This window comes from Micromys minutus, assembly GCF_963924665.1.
Source record: "Micromys minutus genome assembly, chromosome: 2".
Classification (NCBI taxonomy): domain Eukaryota; kingdom Metazoa; phylum Chordata; class Mammalia; order Rodentia; family Muridae; genus Micromys; species Micromys minutus.
In genome coordinates this window covers 67,911,237-67,937,254 of record NC_137971.1, presented here as the reverse complement: position 1 = coordinate 67,937,254, position 26,018 = coordinate 67,911,237, and the positions used below count along the sequence as shown (strand labels likewise).

The following is a 26,018-nucleotide window of genomic DNA, read 5'->3' as shown; positions in this document are numbered from 1 at the left end:
AGCACTCCGTCCACACCCTTGGGTGTGTCACGGTGGGGTGCACAGGGGCAACTCAGGTGGGAGCAGCACAAACTTTCATTCTCTCATCTTCCAATACAAGATTTATGTGTTCTGTTGACCAGCACGTGAGGCCAGGTACAGGATCTGCTTCCAGGGCCACAGTTGCTCTTTCCGATGACTCGAAGACTCATAGACTCATCTTGGTCCCAAAAGTCACTGAAATCCTCCTATGAGAGTTCAAAGGAAAATTTTTGTTTTGGGACACCTCAATTTGCCTGTGCGCTGGGACTGCAGGCTGGGCGCTTCCGTATGGTAACCACACATTCCCTGACAACGCAGGGTGAAAAAGTAAAAACCGTACAAAGCTCGGCGGCCACTTCATGCACCCCGCGGCCCTCCAGGTACCAACCCCAGATACCCGCGGCGTGCTATGGCATGCACTCCACAGAAAACAACGTGAACAAAGAAGCGTTAGGAAGGTTTACGCTGTCATTTGCCTCTGCCTTTTGCTTTTCCCACTTGAAACTAGGTCTGGGCACTGGGTTTCTGCCAGTCCTGCTGACGCTGCCTTCCCACGGTGGCGTCAAGTTCACAGCCACAGTCCCCCATGCTGGGCACCAGTCCATTGCAGCTGTAGCCGGGGTCGATGTAACCGCCCTCCGCGCTGGACGACCTGGTAACTTCTCCAGGCGATTGCGCGGTGCTGAGCAGGTTTCCCTTTGCTAAGTGTCACTTTGGTTTTAAGGTCGTCAGTCTCTGAGGAAAAAGAAGCCTAGATTGGGAAACTGAGCCAGCCGGAGGGTGGAGTCGCGCGCGCCCCGCCTCGTCCCCGCAGGGAGTCTCCGATCGGCCCCCCTCCCGGGAGCGGTGCCCGTCCCCCTGGCGCTTCGTCACCGCCGCTAGGCCAATGGGCTTGACCGTACGGCCGCGCGCACTCGCACCCGCTGTCCCCAAGACCCCGGCACACTGTCCCGAGCGCGGTTTTTCGGCTGTGGTCCAGCCCGTGGCCGTCCGAGTCGCCATGCAGTCCCTGCGTTCCGCGCTCCCGTCTTTGCTACTGCTGCTGCTGGCGGCTCCTTCCTTGGCGTTGCCGTCGGGGACCGGCCGCTCGGCCCCAGCTGCCACCGTCTGCCCCGAGAACTGTGATCCCACCCGCTGCGCCCCACCGCCCACGGACTGCGAGGGTGGCCGCGTCCGCGACGCGTGCGGCTGCTGCGAGGTGTGCGGCGCTCTCGAGGGTGCAGCGTGCGGTCTGCAGGAGGGTCCCTGCGGTGAGGGGCTGCAATGCGTAGTGCCCTTCGGGGTGCCGGCCTCGGCCACAGTACGACGGCGCGCACAGGCCGGCCTGTGCGTGTGTGCCAGCAGCGAGCCGGTGTGCGGCAGCGACGCCAAGACCTACACCAACCTGTGCCAGCTGCGCGCCGCCAGCCGCCGCTCCGAGAAGCTTCGCCAGCCTCCGGTCATCGTCCTGCAGCGCGGCGCCTGCGGCCAAGGTACCCGCCCCGCCCTGCGCTGCACTCCTGGGTGGCTCCCCACTTTCGCCAATTCAGCCCAGTGGAGACCAGTCGGGACCGTCGGGAGGGGTTGCAGAGAGAGGGCAGAGAAACACTACGGAGTGTTCTAGGCATCCCGGTCAATGGGGGAGACAGGGCTCGGGGTGGCGGTGTTTTATGGACTCCCTCGGACCCTATTTCTGTGCCGAGCATCAGGTCGTTCAGAGAAACGCCAAGCAGGTGCTTTGCGCTCTTTGGTCCGGCATCCCCTGGCTGGTGACCCGGCATCCAGCTGGGGAAAGCCGAGTAGCACAGGATGGATCCTGGCCTGTTGAAGCACTGGCCTTAGGGCCACAAAAACTCCTGTCTGTCGCCTTCCCTTTCTTCTCCCTCTCTGCTCCTCCCTTTCTTCTTGGAACCATCTAAGTACATTTTTCTTGTAGAACTTCTTCGTGAAAACTTTCACTTTGGCGAGAGGAAAAAAAGCTCTGCTCAATTTAGCAAGCACTTTTCTCATCTTGCCTCCAAAGCAGAAACCTTTTTAGTAACCCTGACCTTCTTCCTCCATTGATTTGAGTCAACTTTACAAAAAAGCCCCTACGCTCGTTCCCGCTCGCTCGTCCTTTGGCCCTTTTGCCTGAGCTCAGTCAGGTAGTGGACCGCGAAATTTGAGATAGAGGGCCCACTAGCGATGAGGAAAAATGAACCCTCTTCCCCCTCCATCTGTGACCTTTCTGTACCAACAAGAGTTAGAGCTGGTGATGGTGACAGGGTGAAGGAGTTTGGAGAACTGCCCAGCTCCCTGCAGGACCTTCTAGAGAAATGCTTCAGTTAAATCCAGAGATACCCTGTGGAAAAACAGTTAATTCAGACTGGCCAGCCACTCCAGCGGTGTGGGGACTAGCCAGCTGGGCTCTAGTGCACTTGGCTTCAGCTACAGGGCTCATGCCCAAACCTAGCACCTCCCCAGAGCCATGTGGTGGGGAGCATAGGAAAGCACAGGAGAGAGGGATTGATCTAGATTTTTCTTTATGGGAATGTGGTCCCATATGACCACTTTGGATTTGGCAAAGCTTTACTCAAATAGTCAGGAAAGTACTCCGGGTGGTGTAGGAAGAGGTGGGCTGATGTTTATGTTCTTACCACCAGAGCACAGGGCTGGATGTCAGCCCCAGAACACTCAGACTCACTAGAGAGAAGAAAGGTTTTGTTTGTTTGTTTGTTTTTTCCAAAGAGGACTGACCCAGGGGTACCTACTAAGTCCCAGCCCATGTAACAGGTGAGTTATCCTTGGCCTCACAGCTTCTAGAGGGGAAGCTTCTGGCCTCATCATTACCTTAGACAAGGAACTGAGAATGGATAAGTTGTCTAAGGTCTCTCAGACGGAACTTGAACTCAGGCGACCTTATTCAGAACAGGTCCTAGCTAGACCCTAAGGCTATGGGAGATGGGCTTCCAGGGGGCTGGACCTGCCATCTCACCTGGGGGAGAAGTAAGGAGCCACGCAGTTGCTGAGAATAGATTGGTGTTGCAGGAGATAGTTACAGATAGGCAGAAGAAGTAAGCCACAGTGGTGGCCCAGAGTCCCCTGGGGAGGAAGTAGTGTGTCACCCGTGCTGACATCCTTGAGTAGTTCTTGAATAGGCACTGTTCAGAGGAGGGCTGGTGTAGGACAAGCCTAGAGAAGGAGGGTAGAAGGCAGGAGGAGTCTGGGCTACTTTTGCAAGACTCTAAGTGTGTACCAGTGAGTTTTTTTTTTTTTTTTTAAGCACATTACTATAGAATACAAAGTAGCCGTTACCATTCGGAGCTGTTACTGTTTGGAGTCTTGCTGCACTAGGCCCTGAGTTACTGAGGCCAAACACTTGCCTGGCTGAGTTGCTTTGGGGAGACAGGTCCCTCTTTGGCCATCAGGGCCCCAGTGGCCCCTCAGTGTAGAGACAGCCACAGAAGGGAGTGTAGAGCTGGCAGGCAGCCTTCTCCCCTCCTTTTGTAAAATATTTGTTGCTCTGTGTAGTACCTGACATTGTGTGTCTGTGTGCCTGGGTCTTAGGGACTGCTAGTTACATGGGTGGATGGACAGAAAGAGAGGAGATACTTGGAGTACACAGCCAGCCCTTATTCTTGCTTTGCCCTGACTCACCATTTGAGACTGTCTTAAGGTTTCTCCAGGAGCAGACTCTGGGAGTCAGTCCGCTACTTTCATTGAGTCCCATTCTGGCTCCTGCTTTCAGCAGCTGGTGTGCAGGGATCGCTGGGTGTCACAGTTGAGTAAGGAGAACTGACTGCTTCAGTGCACAGCGTGGTGGGAATGCTACCGGAGCTGGGTGGACGCACAGGTCTGCTCTGAGAAGTACCCCTGAGTACTTCATGAACGGAATCCACACTGAGGTCAGAGAGGGTCTGAGCAGGATCTCAGCAGAGAGCTCGGGAGACGGGTGGGAATGTGGTGGGAGGTGATGTCCACGACATCGCTTTGGGAGTCACGACAGCCCTTTGGATGGAGAAAATGCCATCACTCTGCATAAAAATCTTGTCTGTAAGTCTGTTGATGAAAACATCAGAGACCATATCTTGTTTGGGAATAGAGGCAAATTATCAGTGCTTCAGGGTTTGGCTGAGACATGTACATACAGACCAGAGGACAAGGATCTGGTATTTATTACTGACCAGGAGAGTACAAGAAAGAAGTGAAAATAAGTGGACGTGGTGGTTCACCCCTGTGATTCCAGCTGGAGGTCCATGGGTTCGGGGCTAGTTTGGGGCACAGATTTAAGACCTTGTGTCAAATTTAAAAACAAAAAGTTGTAGCCAAATAGGGTAACAGCAACAAAGGTGCCATATAACTCATACTTCTGCTTCAGGCAGACATCTGTTTACCAGCCCTTGGGTCCTCCCAGCGGTGCCAGGGATGGCCCAGCTGACCGTCACACAGGAGCACCCTGAGCCCATGCGTGGATCATGAACACGTTCATAGTCACCGCTCTGTGCTGCTGACAGAGCAACGGAGATTACAAACCAGATCCAGCTAAGTAGCAGCTAAGAGCCAAAATAAACAGTGCTCCAGATGGCCACGGCTTTGGGCCGATGACGAGGATGACGCTCTCCTTCAATAAGCGTAGGAACCCGGACAAAAACATCACAAACCAACAAGCCTACAGGTCTCCCAGACTCATGTGGGGGCAGAGGTGGGTCGGAGGGGGACAGCTAGAGGTTTCCGGAAGTTTTTCCTCCCGGTCTCACCTCAGAGCCTCTGGAGGAAGAAGCCACAAAACAGACTTTATTTAGGTGGCTCTTTTATGTGAGCCTTGTGCAGGCCGTCACTGTGAGCTTCAGTGCCTGGCCTTGTCAGACTCAGGAGGTTCAAGAGGTAGCTCACAGTTAACATGGTGGGGGCAAAGACAGTCTCTCATTCCCGGACAATTTTCTTTCATCTGCAGTGCAAGTTTTGCTATTGGCAGATGGACACACATTTTTGTCTCTTAAAAAAAGAAAAAAAAGCAATCTTAGGACAGAGATTGTAGAAAGCATGAATGGGGTTTCTGCCATCTTTAACTAACTATTTCCCTGGCCTTTGTACCATCCACCTCACTGGCTGGCGTCTTCCCTTAGTGCTCTGATGGTTTGCTAAAGTGTTAAATCGCAAGGCTTGATAAAATTAGTAAGTTAACAGGATCGAAAGCCAGGCATTTAGTTTACTTTATCCCATCCCGGGGAGCAGTAAATAGATTGCCTTGGAACTTGAGCGAGGTTGGTCAGGGATGGCGGGACTGTGAGCTAGCTGGCCAGATGCCTCAGCACGGCAGGATGAGTTCTGAATTGGTTTGGAGCCGGGTGATCCTGGGCAAATTCTGTGCCTTGGATTCAGACATCAGACTTTCCGTGAGGTTACATTTCTCATGGACAAAGCTCTGTGCCCGGATCCTGTGAGGGAGCAGTCATTCTCGGCAGTGCTCTTAGTACTGACCCCTGGCTCTGGCCTGTGTGGGGCCGGACCTGACTAGTACCAGCTCCTCTGGCTTTCAGGGCCACACCAGTGAAGGGCCTGGATCAGTGGTTTCTGAGATTCCTTTTATCTACAATTGCCTGTGAGTCTCGTAAGGAAACTGCTGGTCTGTGAGGAGACAGTGCTCCTGTATCCCTTTCAAAGGCTTGGATGCCCTAAGAGATGCTCCCCACCTTAAATTATTATGATGGGTGAAGCCAAGTTTGGCACTGAAGGGATGCCTTCATCTTGACCGTAGCTACCTTTACTTCAGCTTTCAGTCAGCTTATGAGTCTCTGTGGGAGTCAATGGGAGTCACATGCCCACTCCCAAGAACCAGTGCCACAGGGTAACTCTTTGCTCCCCTCTGTGACCTTGAGCATTCCTCCTGGTCCTTCTGGTTAAGGCCCCTACTAAGCTGTGTCTTTTGCTTTGACACTTTCTCTGACATTAGAAAAAAGCTCGAAACAGAGGGTGGTAGACATCTTGAATCTTTCCCTAAGGACTCAGAAACCTCTGGAAAGTTGGTGTGACTCAGGCCTGTTAAGTGACAGGTACCTAGTACGACAGGGTCACATTAGCCAGGACAACATGCTTCAGGAACAGACATAAGTGGTAAGAGGGTGTGGGGGCAGTTAGAGTGCTGGAAGGGCAGAATTCAGCTTTCTTTCAGCCAGTGACATACACCCCAGATCTACCCAAACCATTTCTTGAACAATGTCTGTGTACTCAGAAGTGTGGAAAGTATAGGGAATGAGAGGTCAGATTGGCTGACCTTTCTTACAGAGGTGAGAAGCTTTCACAAGGCCTGCCTGTGGGCTAAGCTTCTTTCTGAGCTTCCCTTTCTGGATGTGTGACTGGTTTCCTCACCAGCAAAAGGATCATGGAGATAAGGTTGCGTTCACTCACACTTCTCAGAGCTCTTAAACATGGGAAGGACATCGCTTCATGAAGTGTTTAGCACCATCTGGTGTATTTCTAGATAGAACTCTGCCCTGTCAGCTGTAATGATAACCGCTGTCAGGACCATCAAAGCTCCAGTGATGCCGTCAGCTCAGAGGAAAGATCTAGAATGTCTGTCCTATTGGGTGGTTTAGGAAAGATGCATAGAAGGGGTGTCCTGAGGCCAACATGGGGTTTGCTAGCCCGGAAATGTTCTCTGGGCCAAGGCAGTAAAGGCTGCTTCTCCATAGCCTCTGACCATCCAGTCCTAGTCACCACCCCAGCACTGATCTTCTGAAAAGTATGTGACTTCCTTTGAAGTGGCTGCATGTGTGGGACACCTGGGAGTGTGCATTGCGCGTGTGTGCGCTGAGGCCATTGGTGCATGCCGAACATCTTCCTCCATCATGAACCTCCCCCCTCCTTATATTTTGAGTTCTCTCATTGAACCTAGAGTTCATGGGTTCAGCCAGATTGCCTAGCCAGCAAGCCCTGTGGAGTCTCCTCAGTGCTGAGATGACAGAGGTAAGCTTCCGTCACTGGCTTTTTCACATGGGTACAGGAGATGGAACTTCGACTTCATGCTTGTGCCTCAGTTTACTGACCTGAGCATTTCCCTAGTCCTTAAGACTTTAATACGAACCACCTCCTTTACTGAATTGGGGCTTACAAGAGACGGCAGTTAATAGACACACTCTAGGACCTTCTTGAACCTCACCTGGTTTTGTTTTTATCTTCTGGGAGTTCCTCATAGGGAAAAAAATTTGTCATGTCTTAAGGAAGGAGGGGGAAAAATAACCTAAACAATTTGGGAGTTTACAAATACCCTATTATTTTGATTGCTAGGACAGTTTGTTGAGTTAGCATATTTCATAAATGGTCCTGTATGGCATTGGTTGACAGCAGCTGCTCCCTAGCCACAGGACAGTCACATCTGTGCACTGAATTCTCGGAGGGCTGGTTGTCATGGTTGGAATTTTTGATAATTTCCAAATTTGAATAACCCATGTCTTTATGAGTCAGAGCCTTGTGCAATATTTCAGACTTCAGAATGTCTTCTTCCCTGGATTGTGCAATGAGCTCTCTAGAAGGAGATGCTGGGCCGCCTGTGCGGTAAGCATGTTTGTCTCAGTGTGGATGAGATGTAGAATTCCCTTCCACACAGTCTTGGGCAAGATGCTACCCGATCATTCAACACTTGGGACATCTCATGCCCTGTGACTAAGACAACTCTCTATTTGGTGCCTGTACTCAAAAGTAGGAGTCATCACTCTGTGTAGACAGATGGATACAGATTGCTGCCAGTTGGGGTTGCCTCAGTACATGCTGGCCAGCTGGATATGGGAGAGGGAGAGCTCATCCAAAAGTTAACATCTGCTTCACACACACACACACAATTGGGTGACAGGCTTTGTCTTGTTCCTTCATGGAAACCAGGAAGGTCGTGGCATTAACCCTGCTACCTAGCTATAGAAACAGAAGAGGTTCCAAGAGGTTTCGTCTACTTAGGGCCACCCACTAAGGAGGGAACTAGGATTTGAACTTGGCTCCACCTCACTATCAGACTGGAAGGCTTCCTTGACTCAGGTTTTTTAAAGACATGCTGATTAATCTTCAAATATTTGGAGTCTTTTCCAGCCTCTTCTCTTTTATGACTCTCTGGTTTAGTTCTGTTGTGGTCTGAGAACATTCTTGGTGATTTCTGATCCTTCGAAATAATTGTATTTTCTGGCCTTGAATGTTGTCAGTCTTGGTAACTGCTCCACACAGGCTCGAGAAGAGCATGTGTTCAGCTGTTGTTGGCTGGAATCTTCCAGAGATCAGTTAGATGAAGCGTATTGGTGGTGCTGTTCAGATCACCTAGACACTGACTTTGCACCTCTGTCGTCAGGGTCTGAGAAAAGGATGCTAAGGCACCCTCAGCTACAGTCTGTCTTCTGAATTACTGACTCTCTGTGGTCTGTTTCCTGATGTCTTGCTTGAGGATAATGATGCTGCCTGGGGACCACCAGCAGGGCATTGCAGGGTCAGGTAAACTAATGAAATAGTGAATGAGCTTTGTTAACCGGGAATATAAATGATTGACAGAGATCTGGACTGCTAGACAGAAGGTCCAAACTCCTTCGGGTCTCTTGCTAGCAACAAACAAACAGCCAACAACAACAAAACACCAGTACTGATCCAGAAAAGATAGAAAAAGCAAAGTGCGTGCTTACTGGGTCACTTCTATCCATGGTCACTGTCAAAAATTACCCGAGACTTGGGTACATTACAAAGAGGTGTATGCTGCTCACTTTTCTGGAGTTGCGGGCATATACTTGATTCTGGAAGAGACGTCATGGTGGGCGGCGCCATGGGAGTGTGAACTGGAGAGATTGTGAGACAACATGGAAGTCGGAGAGGCTTGTTCTGTGGAAATGACTCTTGTGAGAACTTCCTTATTTCCCTCTGAAGGCCAGACCCCCCAGTTCTCCAGTTGCTTCTTTCTAAGACCCTGTCTCCAAATGTTCCACACTACCTCCTGACAGCACACACGGGGCACACATTCTAGCCACAGAAACTCATCATTGTCTCTGTAGAACCTGCTGTTCTTTCCACGACACATCTCGAGCCACACCAGCTCCTCGCTTTCATGGCTTTTGTGGACCAAGACACTGCCTTGTGGATATACTAGAGGCTGGCTAAAGCCACTAACCCATTGTAGGGAAGACAGCATCTCAGAGCAGGTGACCTGGAGTTGAGAGGTGCTACAGGCCTCACAGCCCAATTCCTCACACTGTGGGTGGAAAAGCTGAGGTACCTGAAAGGAACTTGAGTTTCACAAGCTGTGTTATTATAGACTTGCTGAAGTCAGACCTGAGCCCTGTCAGCCTTAGCAAACTCCGTTCGGATGCATGTCCTCAATAGGTCAATTAAAGACACAATAGTGAAAAGCAGAAATAAGATAGTCAGTGTGGCCACATGGGGAAGACAGAGTGACCTTCCCAAGTTTATCTGTGGGAATTCTGACATGAGGTTTAGATTTAAATAGAGGGTAAGAGGTAAGTATGTGGCTTAAGCAGTCCAGGTCATGGTGTGGTCCCACCCATCACGGACACATCACTGCCTCAGCTCCAGTCTCACTGGGAAGATGCTCAGAATGTCAGGATTGTGGGAAACTTCTTTCCTGAACACAAGTTCCTCCTCTGGCTGGCACTAGGCTTCACTCTTTTTTCATCTCCCAGCGTGAGGTTCCTGGGGAGATTCCAACTCCTTGGGGACCATTGTTTCAATAGAATGATAGCCAAAGGTGGGTAGAGTGGTGTGTGTGTGTGTGTGTGTGTGTTGCACAAGAGTCTCTTTAGACTATCTTCATATCTGGGGCTGGAGAGATGCTCAGTGGTATGAACTGCTTTTGCAGAGGACCCAAGTTGGGTTCCCAATATGTTGGGTAACTCACAACTGCCCATAACTCCAGTCTGGGCAATCCAATACCCTTCTCTGGCCCTCACATACACAAACTCCACACAAGTAAAAATAAAAACTAAAGTCTTTTTAAAACCACGTTGTCATCCCTGTCAGAATGGCTCCAGCTGCACATATGTGTATAGCTTGTTGGTGGGGCCAACTCTATGGACCCATCTTGGCAATCTTCTGGAGTGGTTAGTGTTTGGAGGAGGCTGGGGTCCACATGGGAGATTTTCCCATGAGGCCTGAGAAACAGTAGATGTTTTCCTTCATTCTCACTTTTCAAAATGTCATTGGAGAGATTTTTTTCCTACTTAAAAAGATGACTACAGATGACCACACGGCAATCAGCTGGTTCTTCCCTCCAGCGTTTTGAGGCTCTGGAATGCTAATTGCAGTGTTCTTGCCTCAGGGAAATATCTGCGCACATATCATAGAGAATGATTCAGTGTTGAGGAGCCTCAGCGTCTTAACCTATCTATGGTTTGAACTTCATCCGGACGAGCCTGATTTCTTCTCTTCAGACAGGTTCGGTTTCTTTCTTCCATGTTATTTAGCCATCATGGGACTCCCTCTATATGTCTGACGATGTTCTAAAAATGGTGCTCGATCAGCTTTTAGAAATCAGAAGTATAATCACGTCAAAATACACAAGGAAAGAGATTCATGTTTCTCCAGTCTCGAGCTTCAGCCCCGCCTCACCTCAGGGGCCTGCGGTTGTTAGTGCTTCAAAGATGGGCACTTTCATGCTCATGGGTGTTTTGGTGTGTTGAACTATCTTTTAGGATAGACAGCACCAAGTATGGTAGCTGCAGAGGAGTGCACTGGTTTGCTCTAGCCCTTGGTATTTACTGGCAAACTCTTTTCCCAAAGGGTTGTTCCAGTACTTTGTCACCAGTGATGGAGGTTTTAAAAGTGTTTGTTGAGCAAGAGTATGTGTCTGGGGTGTGTGTGCGCGTGCACCTGTTTGTGGAGGTCTTGAATCCAGGGGTCAGTCTCAGATGTCTCTTTTATTAAAGCTTTATTTATCTAGGTATTATATGTGTATGAGTGCTCTGTCTTCATGTACACACACACACACACACACACACACACACACACACACACACACACACACACACACACCGGAGGGCATTGTTCCCATCCCAGATGGCTGTGAGCCACCATGTGGTTGCTGGGAATTGAACTCAGGACCTCTGGAAGAGCCGTCAGTGCTCTAACCACTGAGCCATCTCTCCAGCTCCTTGGATGTTTTTCCTGGGTGCTGTCTATCTTGGTATTTTTTGTGACTTGCATCTCATTGGTCTGGAGCCTGCCATGTAGGCTAGACTGGCTGGTCAGTTGGCTCCAGGGGTCCACCGGTCTGAGCCTCCCGGGCGCTGGGATAACAGGCATCTGTCCCAGTCTTCTTGTGGATTCTTGGGCTTGAACTCAGATCCTCAGTGTTTGTGTGGCAAACACTTTATTGACTGAGCTGCCTTCCCAGTACAGCTGTGGAAGGTCAGCCTCCCAAGTTGCTGAACGTCTACAAGAAATTCCCTTGAAGGAACTCCTTCATGATACATGGCAGATGTGGGTCCCAAGCCAGCAGCACCACTCAGTCAGAAGGTTTTCCTGTTCGCTGCTGTTTTATCTCCAGGTTCACCACGGGTAAGGGGAAGCGGTGTTTGGGGCAGACTGAGCACTTCTAGAGACTGGAATTATCTGGGCTAGTGAGTTGTGATCATAGCTAATCTAGGCTGAAAAGGGACTTGTGACTGCCACATCAGCCTTCTGGTTGGTCACTTGGTGTTTTTTGATGTGTTTTTGAGGAGCCTGGGTCAAGTGAGGGGATTTGAAGGTCCAAAGACATTCACCCCATATATGTATATGACAGGTATCCAGGTGCCTAGTCAGGGCTCACTTTCTAGGATGTGGATTAAGGCAGGACTGTTTCTGTTTTGAAAAGTGAAGAATGTGTTTATTCAGATGTTTTAGACACATGTAGGGGTGTAACGTGAGCCACATAAATTCACTTTCCTAGTTCAATAGTTCCATTCAGAAAGAAAATAAAAACATGACATGATTATTAACTTTGATTTTAATGACACTTTTAAGATGTAATTCACATACAGGTTTTTATATATCCTAGGAGCTGTGGACTTATCACCCCTAGTTCCAGAACATTCCCACTACCTCTAACCCGTCACCTGCCTTGTTTCAGAACCCAGCCCCGCAGCCCCTTTTGCAGCTTGCTTGGGGCATCATTTCCTTCTGGGGTGTGTCTCAGGTTTGTAACTCCCCCCCCCCCCCCCCCCCCCGTTGCTGTCTGGCTTTCCACAGGAACATCAGCTCATTGGCAAGTAAGTGGTCCTTGGTGCTTCTCTGAGCCCCACAGTTCTGCCTCTAGAGGAACAGCCTCCGGGGGCCCCACCTCCCAGCCCTGCCCTGGAGGTTGGAGTTTCAGGGGCTGAACATCTAGGCAGCCCCAGACAAAACAACCAGAGGAATCAAGAGCAGGAAGAGAGCTCAGTGCAGGAATCTGTGAGGGTCAGTGCTGGAGCCAGGCCTTTATCGGGGAAAGTGGGGAGGTGGTAGGAGCTGAGCTGTAGGCGGCTTCCCTGCAGTTAATAACAGACACTAGTTGGGTGTTCAGAGACAGCTAAAAATGATGCTCAAACCCCAAGCATTCACTGTAGGTACACAAACAAGGTTACTATCGTTTTCTTTTTTCTTATCCTTGAGACAGAGTAACTTTTTAAAAGGAAAACATCATTTAACATAGACACATGCTTCTATAAAAGGCACCCTTTCCCAGGAAAGCCAAAACTACAGAGTGAGGTTGAGCTTGTGAGTCACAACACAGGGGCTGCGGGCCAACTGGCCAGGTGCCCCCAGTTGGGTCCCGATGTGGCCAGTTGAGGGAGACAGCCTTAGACTTGTTTGGGTGACCCAACCCCCTTCCCTTTACCTGCTGTGAGTGAGTGTTTGGGCACCTGGACTGCAGCCTTACCCTAGCCCTTGCAAGCAGTCTCTCGCACTGCTCAGCCATCACAGCCTGAGGTCTGGCATAGGGCAAGCTTTTCCCACGTGGAGCCGTCTGGGAGACTGTACCGGAAAGAGGGGCTGCCAGTGCTTGGAAGTGCCAGTGTGGGCTGGAAATCAAGGCCAAGCTCCCTGGCTCCACCTCCCCTTCCTTCTTTATTCATTAGGAGGGAAAAAAGAGGTCACAGGAAACTCTCAGGAATTTTATTTAAAAGATAGGAGCAGAGTCCATCCCCCCTCCCTCCCTCCCCCTTCCTCCCTCCCTTTCCCTCCTCTCCCTCCCTTTCCCTCCTCTCCCTTTTTTTCTTTCTTCTTCCTTCCTTCCTTCCTTTCTTCCTTCCTTCCTTCCTTTATTCTCTCTCTCTCTCTCTCTCTCTCTCTCTCTCTCTCTCTCTCTCTCTCTCTCCTCTCTTCTCCTCCTCTTCCTCTTCTTCTTCTTCCTCTTTCCCCTCCCTTTCTTTTTTCCTTCTTTCCTTTTTTAGGCAGACTCTCAAGTATCCAGGTTGTCCTTGAACTCACAATCTCCTCATGGTTAGCCTTGAATTTTTGATCTGCTGCATCCACTTTCAGAGTGCTAGAATTACAGTGTGTGTACTGGGGTTAAACCCAGGACTTTGTGCATACTAGACTGTAGAGAGAATATCTTGAGTATTGTGTGGATGCATCATCTCTCAATTAAAAAGCCTATGGCCTATGGCTTAGGCAGGAAGTAGAGGCCGGAGATTGGCCAGGAAGATGTTGAGGAGACGTGCATGGTACCTAAGCACAGGTAACTAGCCACGTGGCAGAATGTAGATTAGAATCAATGGGTTATTTTAAGTTATGATCTAGTCATCAAAGCAGCGTGTTCTTTTGTTCCCTCCTTTACCCGATGATGGCACAGGGTTTCATGTTTCAGGCTAATCTTAGACTTCCACTGGCTGTCTGTCTTTTGTGCCATTTTCTCTGCTCAGGTCCCTCTCCCCTTGCCCGTATCCCATGCTCAACAGCCTGGAACATATAGTCACAGAACCACTCAGAAAAGAGGTTCTGGCTTCCTGGAATGTTCAAGGTCTTCCTTCCGTTTCCGCTGCCTTCCTACCTCAGACCCTGCACTGGACCTGTGCTGGCTGGTACCGGTGCTGGAATTTAACAGAGTGGGACACACAGACAGCAGCCATCCAGACTGTTATGGGCTTATGGGCCTGGTAGGACATCTTGGCTGTGATTGCTGGGTCATACTCTTTCTTGTTTTTCCTTCCTTCAGACACAGGAGGCCTATCTCCTACCCACTTTACACCTCATCAACCCTACAGATTTCCTGACCCTCAGAGAAAGCAGTCCATGTTCACTGGCAGAAGGGGAGCCCTGCGAGCTTCCCTTAGACCCATGCCTTTCTCCTAGGAGCTTTCCAACCCTCCTCCGACTCTGCTCCTCTGGACTTTGACTCTTGACCTCCAGGCCATTCGCAAATTCAGCAAGAACTCTCACAAAGGAAGCTTTTTTCTTAGGAACAATGGTCTCTTTCCCTCCATGATGGTGCAACACACCCCTCCCCATCTGTCTCCCTCTCTCTGACTTTGCAGCACAAATCTCACCCCAGCCGCAGGTTCTAGTCCTGTCTCGACATGCCACTCGTACCTACTTGGGTCTCAGCTGCTTGGAAAGTCCTCAGGTTTGTGAGCCATGTAAGGATATCCCAGGTGTTTCTTCTTTCTTCCAGGGACTGCCTGCTGGGTGTGCTTGGTGTTAGTTGACTTCATACCACAGGTTGCTCCTTCTCCCTGCTCTGAAAGATCTCACTTAGGGTACCTACATCCCCAGGAGCAAGTGTGTCGATGAGGAAAACACTCGCCGGGGAAGCCTAAAGACTGACCTGACTCTCGGCACCTATGTCAAAAGCCAGTCAGGGTGACATATGCTTGTAATCCCAGCACTGGGTAAGGGACACAGGAGAGGCCAGCCAACCTAGCAAAACTGGCAAGTGCCAGGTTCCAGTGAGTAGACCCTGCCTCAAAAATACAAGGTCATAGCTGTTTTGAAGGATAGTATTAGTGGTTTATCTCTAGTCTCTGTGCACACAGGCGCATGTGTGTGCAATGCACACAGAGAGAGTGGGGGAGGGGAGGGAGCAGGCAGTGTATGCATGGGCACTTTGGCTTAAGTTGGGAGTCTGGGGCCTTGGCTAAGGTTGAACTTCAGCCCCAGCTGCCCTGTGCTGCCCTGTACTCCAACACGGGTAGTGTGTTGTGACCGGTGCAGACAGGAACACTTGCAGATGGTGACTGGAATGCATTTTCCTTCTAGTCCTGCACTGACTTAGTAGCTCTTTGTAGTTCCTTGTCATTAGGTCATGCTTTGGGCTGACCAAGCTATCAAATAGAACACATGGCTCTTGGACAGTCTAAAGATGAAGAGGACACAACAAGGATGTACCCACGTGGCTGTGGATTCTCAGCAGTGGGGTCCTCTGTATTTAAGACCACATGGCATTTCAGGGTTGCCATCAGAGGCTGGATCTCCCAGGGTGACTATTGACTATGGGAGGGTTCTGGTGACAGCTGGGGACTGTGTCCTACCCCGTCACACCTTTCTCAGAGATCACTGCTAGTTTCTTCCACCGCAGAGTGCTTGCTATGTTTGTCTGTGTTGTTTCTAATGGCCTTGCCAGGGGAAAGTGCTTCCTTGTGTCTGCCAGGGCCTGAGGAAGATTTCCCCCCCTGGGACTCCTGGGATGGACTTCAGGTTTACAGCAGCCGGGGATCTAGATGGTAGTCTTCTAGACAACAGCTTCTCTTTGACCTCAGGTGGTCAAGGTTCCTTCCCGTGAGAATGCACACATTTACCACTTGTTTCTTCTCCGACTTCTGTACGAGGCATTCTGGCTTCTTTGAAAGGACTTGTATTACTTGGCCAGGCCTACATGGCAGAAGGAAGCCATTCTGAAGTTGAAGTGTCTGGGAAAAAGATGTTTTCCCTTCATGGGCCTGTCCAGCCCCTTCCATCTCCCTTGGCCTCTCCTGCAGAGCAGGTCCTGCTATGGTCTCTGTGTGTCTTTATCTTTCTTCCCATCTCTCCTTTCCTTGAGTCCTGGTTTCTACCAAAACTGACCTGCGCTTGCATGTGTCGTCTTTCAGATGTGAATCCAGGTATAATTGCCTGTGCTGGGATTTGAAATTGAAGTCGGGGGGGGGGGGGTGTTACACTTGATTTGGGAGCTGAGAGGAACCATCGAGGCCACCCAGTAGGACTCTCTCTGTGAAGTAGAGGAGACCCAGTCTGAGGGGTTTGCCTCTGGTTGTATAGCTTGCCTTGTGCACTGTCCTGACGTGGAAGATCACAAGGAAGGCTTCTCAGCTCCCAGAGCTGTATGTGAGATGGTCGGTAGGCTTCTGGGTTCCACCTCTAGGAACTCCAGCATGGCTTTAAGATAAGAAGAACCTGACGAGTTGGCAGATGGACTCCTTCCAGCATGGGCCTGTCCAGTTCCACAGGGTCCAGTGACTATAGTCCGGGTTCTACCTGTTTTAATGCTCTGCTGGTACTGCCTTGAGATTCGTAATCTTTGGAACAAAAGCTTCATTTTCATTTTGCCCTGGGCCCTGCAGATGATGAAGCCAGTGTTGAATGTGGGTCGCTGCACTAAATGCCAGGCATTTGATCAATCTGTACTTGCAACTGATTTGAATTTGGGGAACAGGCCGTTCCCGGGGAATAAAGAAGGATTCATTTCTTTTCCCTCGAATACACTGTGTTCTGTTTTCCAAATTCGCTGTATGTATCAACTCTGCAGATAAATTAGATGGCAGGATTGTTCTTGCTGGAAGTGAAGACTGGACCATTGGACTTCCATCCTGTTCCCGATCTTTCAGTCCAGAAGTGTGAATCAGGATCCCACAGCGGTGTGGGACATAGGGAGCTGAAAGCTGAGGCTGAGGAAGGAGCTGCAGATTGCAGAGATGGAGCTGGGCGTCTGTGTGCATGGTTCAGCTTCCTCCTGTCCTTATCTCCTGAGCACTAGGGTTACAGGTGTGCCCCCCCCCACCCCGTGCCCGGATTACTGTGTGGTATCTGGGATGAACCCAGGGCTTCACTCTTACCTGTAGTCCAGTTCTGGGGCTTCGAGCCACACACGTTTCTGCTGTAGATTCAGGCATAAGGGCCACCCTGAAGGCTTTGAAGAAAAACCAGAGGAAACATCTGTGTTTAGCATTGTGCTTAAGCTCAATGTCTCATTGGCTAGTATCACCTAGTGTTTTACTGCCAATATAGAAGGCCGACTGGGATCCGACTAGCTGTTGGGAAGAATTAAGTATTCCAGGAAGGAAGCAAAATGGTTTTGAGGACAAAGAGAGGGCTGGAGTGGAGCACCGTGTTTGGGGGACTGAGAGGGAGGAGGCTAAAGTTCTTAGAAGATTTGGAAGCACAGGACGAGCCCCATAGGGTTGTTGCAAGGCATTGGCCACAGGGTCGGGCTAAGCAAGAGCTCAGAGATGGCAGCCGACTTTGGGCTGAGGTGTTCACTGCGCATGTCACTTAGGGCATGTGGCAGAAGGACAGAGCTTGTGGCATCTCTGTTAGTGTCTTTGCCACTGTGACAAAACACTTGATATGAACAACGTCAGGGAGGAAAGTGGTCTCTGTTTCGTTTTGGTTTCTAGACAAGGTTTTTAGGAACCTCAAGCGAGCACTGGACCCAGTATTGTAGCCAAGGATGACTTGCCTTTCTACTCTTCCTGCTTCTGTGGAATGCTGAGATTACCAGCTACTCTACCCAGTAACTTGGGGCTTCCTTCATGTTAGGCAAGCAGTCTGCTGACGGGGTCACATCTCCATTGCCAAGGGAAGGAAGAAGTATGGTTAACTGGCTCCATTTCAGTGGGGCACATGCAGGAACCGTGCAGAAGGCTCTGTTCATCTCACGCCTGCTGAGGAGGGAATGGGTGGAGGGCATGGAGGGAGGGGAAAAGCAAAGATCTGGAGACCAGACACCTTTTAAAAAGATGTGCCTCAGCAATCTCCTCTCAACCAGCTCCTATCTGCTACCTCCCAGTGATGTCGCCACATGATTACATCATCAGTGGATTAGCCAATCGGGGAGGCCAGAATCTTTCAGTGATTGGATCCATCAACAGTCAGAGATCAAACCCTAAAAGGCTATGGGGGGATATGTCATGTCCAGCCCTGTAACTTGTCTTTGCTACTTTGTGGGTTCTTTTTCCTACCCTTTAACCCCTACAACACACACCTTTTTTCACATCCTATCACTAGATAGAGGGAAGGAAGGATAGAGGGGAGAAAGAGAGAGATTTTTGAATCTAAAGTCTTTTAATTTCTTCTTTGAACACGGCTACTTACACACCTCAAACAACCCACCCCCATGACCATCAACCACCAACCCCGCCTACTGAGGCTCTAGCATTTATGTACCGGCTAAAAAGTTCCCAGAATTCCAAACATCACACAATTGCAGAAACCATTTGCAGCTGGCAAAACCACACCTCTGCTTAGAGCACAAGGCAAATCATAGCTACTTTGGACAATCAGAAGCAGCCCCCCCTATATCGCTATACCTGGAATTAAAATGAAAACATATTCTTACAATAGTTCTGTGTTTTAAAAAGAAAAGAAAATTCCAGAATTATTACTGCACACCAATGATACTGAAGCAACTGCAGCCAACAATGTTTTACCGCTGTCAGTTTTCTGCACTTATGCTTTGGTACGCTCTTGCCAGAGAAATGGGCCTTGCTTGGCTGACTCACTATACATCGTCTCTGCTGGGCATCTTTCACACTGGTGTAGGGATTCAGTAGCGTCGGGGGGTCCCAGACTGTCTTGGCTTCTGACAGTCTTAGCATATCCTCTCCTTCCTTCTAGGAGACAGTTGTATATTTTTCATGACATTCCCAGGCCAAAGAACACCAAAGAGTCCCATTTGTCAAGCAGTGTTATCTGAAAATCTTATTTGTGTCCTTAACAGCATAGTAGTCATTAGGGAAAAAAACAGTAACTTTTCACTTCACCTTACCACTGTTTCCTATGAATGGAAAACACACACGGCACACCACACCCACACCCACATGCACGAGCGCGTGCACGCACGCGCGCGCGCACACACACACACACACACACACACACACACACACACACACACCTACCTACCTACTGGTTAGCTTCAGGTATCCACATACAGGACCCAGAGTTACCTGAGGGAGTCTCACTTGGGAGATTACTAGTCAGATTGGTTTAAGGGGCATTTTCTTAATTGCTAATTGATACAGGAGTCCCCTCACTGTGGGCAATACCATTCCTAGGCAAGGGGTCCTGGACTGCGTAAGGAAGCTGGGGAGAGCATGCCAGCAACAAGTGTCCTTCCATGGTTTCTGCTTGTGTCCTGCCCTGATTTCCCTGAATGATGGATTGGAAATAACCATTACCTCCTCAAGTTGCTTTTGGTTGTGGTATTTATCACAATAACAGTAAAACAAGTAAGACTAGCGGCCTTTGACCTTTCCAGTATTACAGACAAATTGAGTGCAACTTCCACCATTTCCAGTTTTTCTGTGATCTGTTTTCTTTATCAAAGCAACTGCCAGCAGCCACACTTTGTGGAGATAGGGGGGTCATCCAAAAAATGTGGGGACACAAAAGTTTTGAAATTGTCATCTTCCCTCTCTTCTCTCCCCCATCCATCCATCCATCCATCCATCCATCCATCCATCTGAAAAACACCTTGCCCTTCACTTAAGGAATGTAAGCATTTACAGACAGATTTTGGCATCTGCTGAGGACCTGGAAACCCACCCATTCCCCGATCATTGCCGAGGGTCAGGTTGTTGTTGGACCTGTTCTTTCCAGCAAGCATTCTGTATAATGGGAACTGTGTGTTTCTCTCTTCGTTCCTAAACAGTAGTTGTTGAAAGTGGTTAATTAAAAAAAGGAAAGGAAAGAAACAAATGGTGATTTAGATGGTGCACACCTTTAATTGCAGCACTCAGGAGGCAAAGGCAACTGTATCTCTGCCAGTTTGAGGTCAGCCTGGTCTACACAGTAAGTTCCAGGACAGCCATGGCTATATAGTGAGACCTTATCTTAAAAAGAAAATTAAAGAAAGTAGTTAATAATACTGTCTGTAAACTCCCAGAGATGGTGAGTTCTAAGGGTTCGACATTTGTGAAGTGGTGTGTGCCTATTAGTTTATAACAGAGAAAGACAGGTCATTTGCTTTTTGGGATTGAATTCTGGCAGCCATGAGCTCATAACGCTATAAGAAATTGTTGGCTGTACTTAATGGGTCATTTGTTGTGTTAAATCAGTAATACTAAATATTTATTAGCCAAGTGGAAAGATTTATCTCTGTAAATTGCTGTGACTCATCTTTCCGCTTGCTAATTCTAGTTATTTAGATTCTTTTTGTTTAAAAATGAAATCCTGTTGTAAGTCATTCAGTGTTTCCTGTCTGAGACTCGTCATGTATGATACCAGTCTTTAATGTCAACATACATTTTAGAAGTAGGTTAATCTACACATCCACTGGGGGAAACTGAAAACTTAGCAACATCGAGGCTCAAAATTGCAAGTCTTGTATTTTTCTGCATTTATTTAGGTCTAATTTAACTTGATTGGACACTTGTTTTGGAGCATTCAAGGGACAGTTCTTACACAACCTTGTTAATATTTTCCCCAAGTATTTTTAATACTTTTGATGTCATTGTGATATTTGTAAGGTTTTTTTTTTCTGTAACTGTTTATTGCTAAATATACAAAATCTAATGGATTCTGTACATTAACTTGTTTTCCTACTGTGACACTAAACTCACTTGTCCTGGTATTCTATTTTTATATCCCTAAGAGTTTTCTAGAAGGACCATCCTATCATTTGTAAATAAAGGCAATGTTTCTGTTTTTCTTTCTAATCCCCATGTCTTTAATTTTCCTCTCTTGCCTCATTTGTATGTGGGCTCTTACTATAGGGCAGCCAGTTCCAGCTCTGTGCTTGGTATAGCTACAGAACAATTAGGAAGGGCCAGCCTCAGCCTCACAGAGGTCCATCTCCCCAGGCTAAGGGAGCAAGGTGGGATGGAGCATGGGTGGTGGGGTCACGTTCCTTAGGGTGTGATGGACTTGCTTTCTGATGGGCCTTTCCATCTGGGTTGCAGTTTGGGCTCGATCACATACTGATTCGACCTCTGGCCTCTTCTACAAAGCTGTGGGATAAGTTTGTGAGCTGATTCAGGTTGTGATAAAAAAAAAATGAGCCTTTTCTCCCAGGCTCTACCCATCAGCCAGTGCAGGAGTCCCCAAAGTGATGCTGTTGGAAGCTCCAGAAGCCACTAGAGTTTGCATAGCTTGCACCTCTGCCTCCCTCCTTTCCCTGTTGTTTCATTGATGTCTGAAGTGCTCACATCTGCCCAGAGTCTCCTGACCAGCACCCTCGTCTTACTCTACTCTGTGGCTTCATTGGGCGCTCCCTGGGATGGGCTCTACATTCTCACCCTGTAAAGCAAGCACTGAGCTCTGTACCTTAGCCTCATCTTCTTTTCTGACTAGGGATTAAGGGTAGAGGAGTAGATTCTGGTGATGTGACTGAGGCCACACAGTAGTGGGTGCAGTGCCCAGAGCCATTTGGGTTGACCATTCTATAAGGAGGTCAGAAGCAGGACCACCAGGGACTGTAGACATAGGAGGCTCTAACAGTCACTCCCTCAAGTTAAATGAGACAAGGACACCCCCGACTGCTGCCTTTCTGTCTAAAGATGCTCTGAAACTACAGGTGCAGAAATATGCCTCTCTTCTCTTTGGGTTGATGTTTGGCCATCTTTGAGCAACTAGTGGGCATCCCTGTGCTTAGTTGTGTGTGTTTAGTTTCTCTGTGGATGTCTACTAGGTGACAGCAATGGAAGTCAGGAGCTAGCTTGTCACTGTCCTCTTCCCTGCTCCTTCTACCCCAACTAGCCAATGGGAGAGCCCTGTACCCATCCCCAGAGCCACACTTTGTTTTGATGCCTCCTGACATGCTGATAGTCGGGAATCAAACCACATGGAGGCAAACCACACACACAACTCACCCCCATTTTGCTGGTGAGGAAATGGAGGCTAAGGATGGGCCTCAGGGCTTCATGTACCTAGGCCAGATCCTTCTTGTAGCTTTCCTGGTGGACAGATGCTGGAGCCACTTTCCCTACTATGTCCGAGAAAGGTACCTGCTTCTCATTTGAGCCTGGAAATCTTGTATTTATGTTCACCCTGGTGTGGGCAGATCACCTTAAGCCTAATACAGCACATCAGAAAGAAGTGAGTTAATTATTCTTCAAGTATCACAGCTGGTGGTTTCAGAATACCACGAGCCTTCTGGTTGCTGGCCAGCTGGAGTTGAACCTCCACTTGGTCCCAGGAAGCCCAGATACGCTTGTTTACAGCTGTCTCTGGTGATGTTTGCCAGACTCTGCTTAGGAGGAACATTTCCACTCCCATAGTTCATTCCATCTTTTATTTGGGTGTTCAGTGGGGTACGCCTATTAATCATAACGACCTAGGAACCAGGGAGAACTGTGGTGTTTTAAATGACTCCCCCCCACCCTTACCCCTTATGCTCTGGTATTTAGCACTTGGTTCCCAGTTGCTGGCCCTGCTTGGGAAGGCCTAGGTGGTATAGGCTTGCTGGAGGAAGTAGTTACGGTGGTAGGCTTTGAGATGAAAAGCTTCTACCCACTCCCAGTTTGCTCTCTCTGGTTTGCACTTGTGGTTAAGGATGTGAGTTCTCAGTTCCTGTTTCTTCCCCCACCACCATAATAGACTCTTACCTCCCTGGAGTGCAAATGTAAACAAATGTTTCCTTCTCTAAGTTGTCTTGGTCATGGTGTCTTTTCCACAGCCACAGAAGGTAATTGATGTAGGGGCAGCTCTACCTGATGTTGCTGCAGAAGTGCAAAGGCTGTGCATTTGATGAAACCACAGAGCTGGGGGCAGGTCCCAGATTTTCCTGTTATTTATGTTTGTTATTAAGATCATTTAGTATCCATGGAGAAATCCTTGCTTCTGGTTCCCCAAATATAATATGGTAACAATGTTCATTTTCAAAGTCTGCAACAGAGTGGGAAATTAAAGGCTCTGAAAGCAGAAGTAGTAAGGTATTCCTGCCATTAATTTGTCAAGTTACTTTGTCTTCCTAAAAGTTGCAGTCCTTCTCCTGAACCCAAGAACATCATCATCACACCATGGGAAGGGAGATCAGAGTTCATGGCTGCATCAAGCATCTTAGGGTGGGAAACTAGGTGGATGGAGGATCTCTTTCTTCCAGCACAGGGAGCTGGTCCCTGCATGTCCCTGGGCTCAGTTACTTCCAGTTGGAGTACTGCAGACCCTGATGGGACGGTAATAAGCCACAGATGCCCTGGAACTTTTGGGGGAGCCTGGGGACATGCAGCTGTGATGGGTCACAAGAGGACTGGAAAGGTCCCAGTTCTTACTCATAGCCCCAGAGCCTAGGGAGTGATTGTTTCCCTTCATAGAGAGGCGTGTGTGTGTGTATGTGTGTGTGTGTGTGTTACGTGCATATGCATATGTATGTATGTGGACACATGCTTGTTATGTATGATTGCATAAATGTATATATGTGTTCATATGCTCATGTATGTTCTATACATGTGAGTATACCCATATGTATGGAAGTGCATGTATGTGTATGAGTTTGTCTCTGTGCTTGAGTGAGTGCACATGGATGTAAGTGTGTGTTGATGCTTTAATGCGTTTTTGGCTCCCTCTGTCCCATATCTTGTTCCAGGCCTCAGCACAGGCTCAGTAGCACTAAACTGTCTCATTGCCTTTGTCCTCAGGGCAGGAAGATCCCAACAGTTTACGTCATAAGTACAACTTTATTGCTGATGTGGTGGAGAAGATCGCCCCTGCTGTGGTTCACATTGAACTATATCGCAAGTAAAGAAGCCTTCCTTCCCTCACTTACAAATAGCACCAGAGCTACTTTTGAAGCACATTAAAGTGTCAGGAATGTCACTGGGCAGATTCCTGTATTACGAACAAGTTCTCTGCCTTAGGAAAAGTTCCCTATTTAGACCTATAATCTTGGCCCTTTATGTGCTTCAATAACTTGTAGCTCTGAAGTGATTCCCAGGGAATATTTCCTAAGTGGAATATTTTTGATGCATTCCAAAAAGTAGCTTAGTGTTATTTTTAAAAACGTTAAACGCTTCTTAGATGTGTGCTAGTCGCTCTTGCCGAGTCATTTACTTGTGTGTGCAAATGAGGCTTGTTCAAGCTCGACTTAATGTCTGTTTCAGGCTTCCTTTTTCCAAGAGGGAGGTGCCAGTGGCCAGTGGGTCAGGATTCATCGTGTCGGAGGATGGACTGATTGTGACAAATGCTCATGTGGTGACCAACAAAAACCGGGTCAAGGTTGAGCTGAAGAATGGAGCTACCTATGAAGCCAAAATCAAGGATGTGGATGAAAAGGCAGACATTGCTCTTATCAAGATTGACCACCAGGTGAGATGCATCTGAGGCCCAAGCGCCTGAGCAGGGGAGGAGGGAGGGAAGCCCTTGGAAAAAACTGGCTCTCAGATCAAGGTTTTTAAAGTAGCATTTTATCTTTAAAGAGCAACAGGCCTCAAAGAAGTTAATGGGTAGCTGGTGAGAATGGAAAATCCTGTTCTTGGTGACGATGCATTTATTACAAAGCTGTGTTTGTCTCCACTGTGGTGAACCTCGATTCTCCATGGCTACAGAATGGGCTTTGAAAAGATTTTTTAGAAATTATTTTTAATTGTGTGTTGTGTTTGTAAGTGGGTATGAACACGCAGATGCTGGGTACCCTTGGCTGGGGTTACAGGGTTCTAAGCCGCTGGACACTGAGTGTCTGAAAAAGTCGTATGGCCCTGTAACCACTGAGTCATTTCTCCAGCTCCTTGTTAGGCATTTACTTATTTATGTCCGTGAGCACATTGTCGCTGTCTTCAGACACACCAAAAGAGGGCATTGTGCCCCAATTACAGGTGGTTGTGAGCCACCATGTGGTTGCTGGGAATTGAACTCAGGACCTTTGGGAGACTCTGAGCTACCTCTCCAGCTCTTTAAGCTTTTTATATTCAAGGTTTTGGGAACCTTAAGACAAAACGAACACCTCCCCCTTGAGTCCCTTAGGATCCTTAATATGATGACATGGCCATAGTCCCCTTAAAAGGGCTGCAGTGCTCTCTCTACCCAAATCTAGCCTTCCGTGAGTACGTAACTTAGAAGCAGGAACACTACAAAACTAAGACACGGTGAGAGTGAGCTCAGTTTGAAAAATGCGTATATGGAATCGCTTTGCAGGTTATTAGAGTAGCTACTTCTAGTCCTACCTGAAATCTTATTTTATTTATTTCTTTGGAGATTTTGAGACAAGTTCTTAAGTTCTAGCTGTCTTAGACCAGGCTGGCCTTGACCTCACAGAGGTCCTCCTGGCTTTGTCTCCCAAGTGCTACCATATCCAACAGAAATTTTTATTAAAGGAAATGAAATATTTTTGATATAATATTCTGTTTATGGTCACTTTTTGCTCAAGTCTTTATTTTATTTTTAGGTCTCATGTAACACAGGTTGCCTTCAAATACATTTAAGTGACTTTGAACCTTTGATTCCCCTGCCTCTACTTTCTGTATGCAAGGATTATGGACATACAGGACCAAGCCAGGTTTACACAGTATTGTGGATCAAACCAGGGCTTTGTGAGAGCTAGCCAAGCACTGCCTCATCCCCCATACTTGTTTAGTAAGGCCTTCATGCCTGAAACTAAATACAGTTCTTACTGGATCACCAGCAAAAATTCCCAGTCTACCTCATGTAGATCACATGGGGATGTGATGTCTATTTGCACTTATGGTGAAATTGGAGTTTCTGCTTTCTTCCTGCCATTGGACATTCCTTCAGATGGAAGGTAGAAGGGTCAGTGGGAATTTTGTGGTTGGTGCAGAAAAAGACGTGGGTGGGGCATATAGCATTTTCTTGTGAAGCTCTTGCTTGCTTCTCACCTAATGGTGAGCTATGAAGTTGGCTAGGTGTGAAGTCCTACTGTGTGATGAGAAAGCTCTGGAGGGGGGGTTCTGTTGGGGCAGTGTGATTTCTGGGTCCTTTTATCCCTTTTAGAATAG

At 48.3% G+C, this 26,018-nt stretch overlaps 1 protein-coding gene across 1 annotated transcript in view; it reads left to right on the top strand.

Annotated features, from left to right (window-relative positions):
* The first annotated feature begins 956 nt into the window (after positions 1-956).
* HTRA1 (HtrA serine peptidase 1) overlaps positions 957-26,018 on the top strand; it is a 46,680-nt gene continuing 21,618 nt past the window's right edge. Inside the window, exons 1-3 of the mRNA XM_080911456.1 lie at positions 957-1,493; positions 23,709-23,808; positions 24,171-24,375. Of these exons, the coding sequence (XP_080767582.1) occupies positions 1,022-1,493; positions 23,709-23,808; positions 24,171-24,375 (777 nt within the window). The 5' untranslated portion in view covers positions 957-1,021. The remainder of the gene's footprint in view (positions 1,494-23,708; positions 23,809-24,170; positions 24,376-26,018) is intronic.